The 2,695-nt window shown below is 33.8% G+C and overlaps 1 protein-coding gene across 1 annotated transcript in view; it reads left to right on the top strand.

Moving 5' to 3' along the window:
• The window catches only part of LOC109205704 (vacuolar protein sorting-associated protein 2 homolog 3), a 5,778-nt gene continuing 5,029 nt past the window's right edge, over positions 1,947-2,695 (top strand). The window contains exons 1-2 of the mRNA XM_019368450.1: positions 1,947-2,122; positions 2,630-2,674. Coding sequence (XP_019223995.1) covers positions 2,089-2,122; positions 2,630-2,674 — 79 coding nt within the window. The 5' untranslated portion in view covers positions 1,947-2,088. The remainder of the gene's footprint in view (positions 2,123-2,629; positions 2,675-2,695) is intronic.

Here is a 2,695-nt window from a genome sequence, read left to right as displayed (position 1 = left end):
TTAAACACACATATAAAATACGAAAATAGAACACGTAAAGTAAACACAAAAATTAAGCACTAAAATGATATGCAAAAATTATATATTAAAATTAGGAGATGAAACAAGTGCACTGTGATCAAATATTGAAACTTGAAGAAATTGCCCGAAATATTGCTCCAAATACTTGACGAATTAATTTGATGCTTGAAAGTTGCTCCAAAAATTTGCCCAAATACTTGAAAGTTATCACTTGATAGTGAGAAAATTGAGAGATAGAATGTAAGAGATTTGAGAGAGAATGATTGATTTTTTAAAATGAAGAAGGATGGGGTATTTATAGTAGAAAATATGGTCAAAGTGTAATTTAATAAACTTAGGGGTTATATTAAAAGTTGGGGGGGGGGGGGGGGTATTTAGGGACCGACTTAAGTAGTACGGTTTTCGGTTCGGTTCGGGTAACGGACGTTACTTTTGTTTCGAATTAGTAGAACGTTGTCCCGAACCGGCGTAACGAGTTAAACCCGTTTTTGGCCGTTGGGAACGACTATTTTTGCAATTGAAGACGTTGCCCAACGGCTAGAATTCAAAAAAAAAAAATTACGCGGGACAGGCGGGACGGGACGGGACAAACGGGACGAAATGGCCATCCCGTATCCCGTTTAACATGGGCCCATCCTGTTTAGAATGAAGTGGGCCGAGACGGGACGGGACGACCCGTCCCGTTGGACAGCCATTGAAATAAGGGCATAGCTGATCCAAAACATAAACGGCAAGTGCTTTTTTCTTGGGAAACTTACACAAATGTCCCAAATAAATCTCAACTTACCAACCTCTAGCCATTAGTCATAGACTTACCAAAACTAGCCAACAAAAATTAAAAAACCAAATAATAGGGTTCTTTCTCTCAAAGAATCACATGCAAAAATCACCTTCCATATTTTTAAGCGTGATTAGCAACATTAGATACAAGACGGAAAGGAAATTTCATGGGCGGAGTAGCAAATAAGGTGATGAAATACAAAAATCTATACAATATTCCAAAAATCTAAACAAAAAAGGAACTTTTTCAATGGGTATAGTTGAAATTCATTGAAAATATATAGATAAGTCAATATACAAAATTTGAGGAAGATTGGAGGGGATTTGAACTGGTTTTGTATCAAAATTCGTAATTAAATCGAGTTCAAAAAAGTCTTCTGCGACACATGTATCAAACATGTATCACGCATGTATCACACACACAGGTATACATGGATATACATGTGATACACAGTTGATACAAATATGATACATATGTGATACACAAATGATACACAGTTTGATACACATATCATTTTTTTTCATGTTCAGCTTTTACTTCGAATTTTCAATTCAAACCACCTCAAAACTTCACCAAATCATCCCAAAACTTAGATTCAAGCTCCTTAAGTTGTGCCCAATCTATTCTAATAACACCCACTCAAAACAAAGCAAAAATTTGATAATCTTTTGCTACACATAGCTAATTGGCTAATTTGGCTAATATTAGTAATATTTTATCAATTGACCAATTTTTGTAATAAGCTACTTATAAATGGACATAGCTGGTAATTTCCCTTCATTCAAAAAGGTGGAAGGAGGACTTTATTGTACCAAATTCAATACTTCACGAGTACTTTAGGCCTTTTCCGTGGAAAGAATTGCAACCTTGAAATTTATGGCTACATTAAGGCTAAGATCAACTACGTTATTAACTTTTTATGATGTTTCAATTTATTTATTCTTACTCTGCATAAAAGGGAAAAAAATCTTCCACCATTGTTCTTTGACTAATTAAGTGGGGGAAAAAGTGCAATTGTGAACTTAGTGGCTATTTTTGTAAAAACCAAAACTTATGGGGCTTTGAGAAAAATATAGAAGTCTCCTCTCTCTCAGCGTTGACTTATTAAATATATATCAAAGGCACAAATTCCCAGGTATCTTCCCTTCTTCTGCACAAACATATATATAGTCTCACCGCGTATAATTATATACATATTTTTTCACTCATATATATATATATATCAAACCCAGAATCCCAATTATCCATAAATCTTCTTCTGTTACACAGTGTTGGCTCAATCAACAATGAACATCTTTTCCAAGAAACCCAATGCTAAAGGTTCGATTTTTAAGTTCTTGATTTTCATCAAATATCAAAATTTGAAGAACCCCCTTTTGTTTATTCATGTAATTGCTACCTTAGAATACATATAAATGATTCTTTTTTATGGTCACATATAGATGATTCATATATATAGAGGATTCATATAACCAATATTGACTGGTTTGGGATTGAGGCATAGTTGATTGATTCATTGTTAAGTTCTTGATTTTCATAAAAAATCAAATTTTGAAGAACCCCTTTTGTTTCTTTATTGCTACCTTTAGAATACATATAGATGATTTTTATATATAGAGGATTCATATATGTATTGAACACTGTCTGGTTTGGGATTGAGGCATAGTTGATTGATTGATTGTAGGTTACTTGAATTAAATTTGAGCATTTAATATTCTTCATGGAATTGACATTTGATCTTCTGCTGGGTGTTGAGCATCCACAAAATTGAGCTGTGTTTATATTTATTAAGTGTTCAAGTTTGATTTTTTTTTTTTTTTTTGGCAGAGGCGCTTCGGGAGAGTAGAAGAGAACTGACCCATGCTACCAGAGGTAAGTAGTTTAAAGCCCCCC

This window comes from Nicotiana attenuata, chromosome 2, assembly GCF_001879085.1.
Source record: "Nicotiana attenuata strain UT chromosome 2, NIATTr2, whole genome shotgun sequence".
NCBI classification, from domain to species: Eukaryota; Viridiplantae; Streptophyta; class Magnoliopsida; order Solanales; family Solanaceae; genus Nicotiana; species Nicotiana attenuata.
The sequence above is the reverse complement of the archived record's forward strand: the minus strand, read 5'-3'. Positions and strand labels throughout refer to the sequence as shown.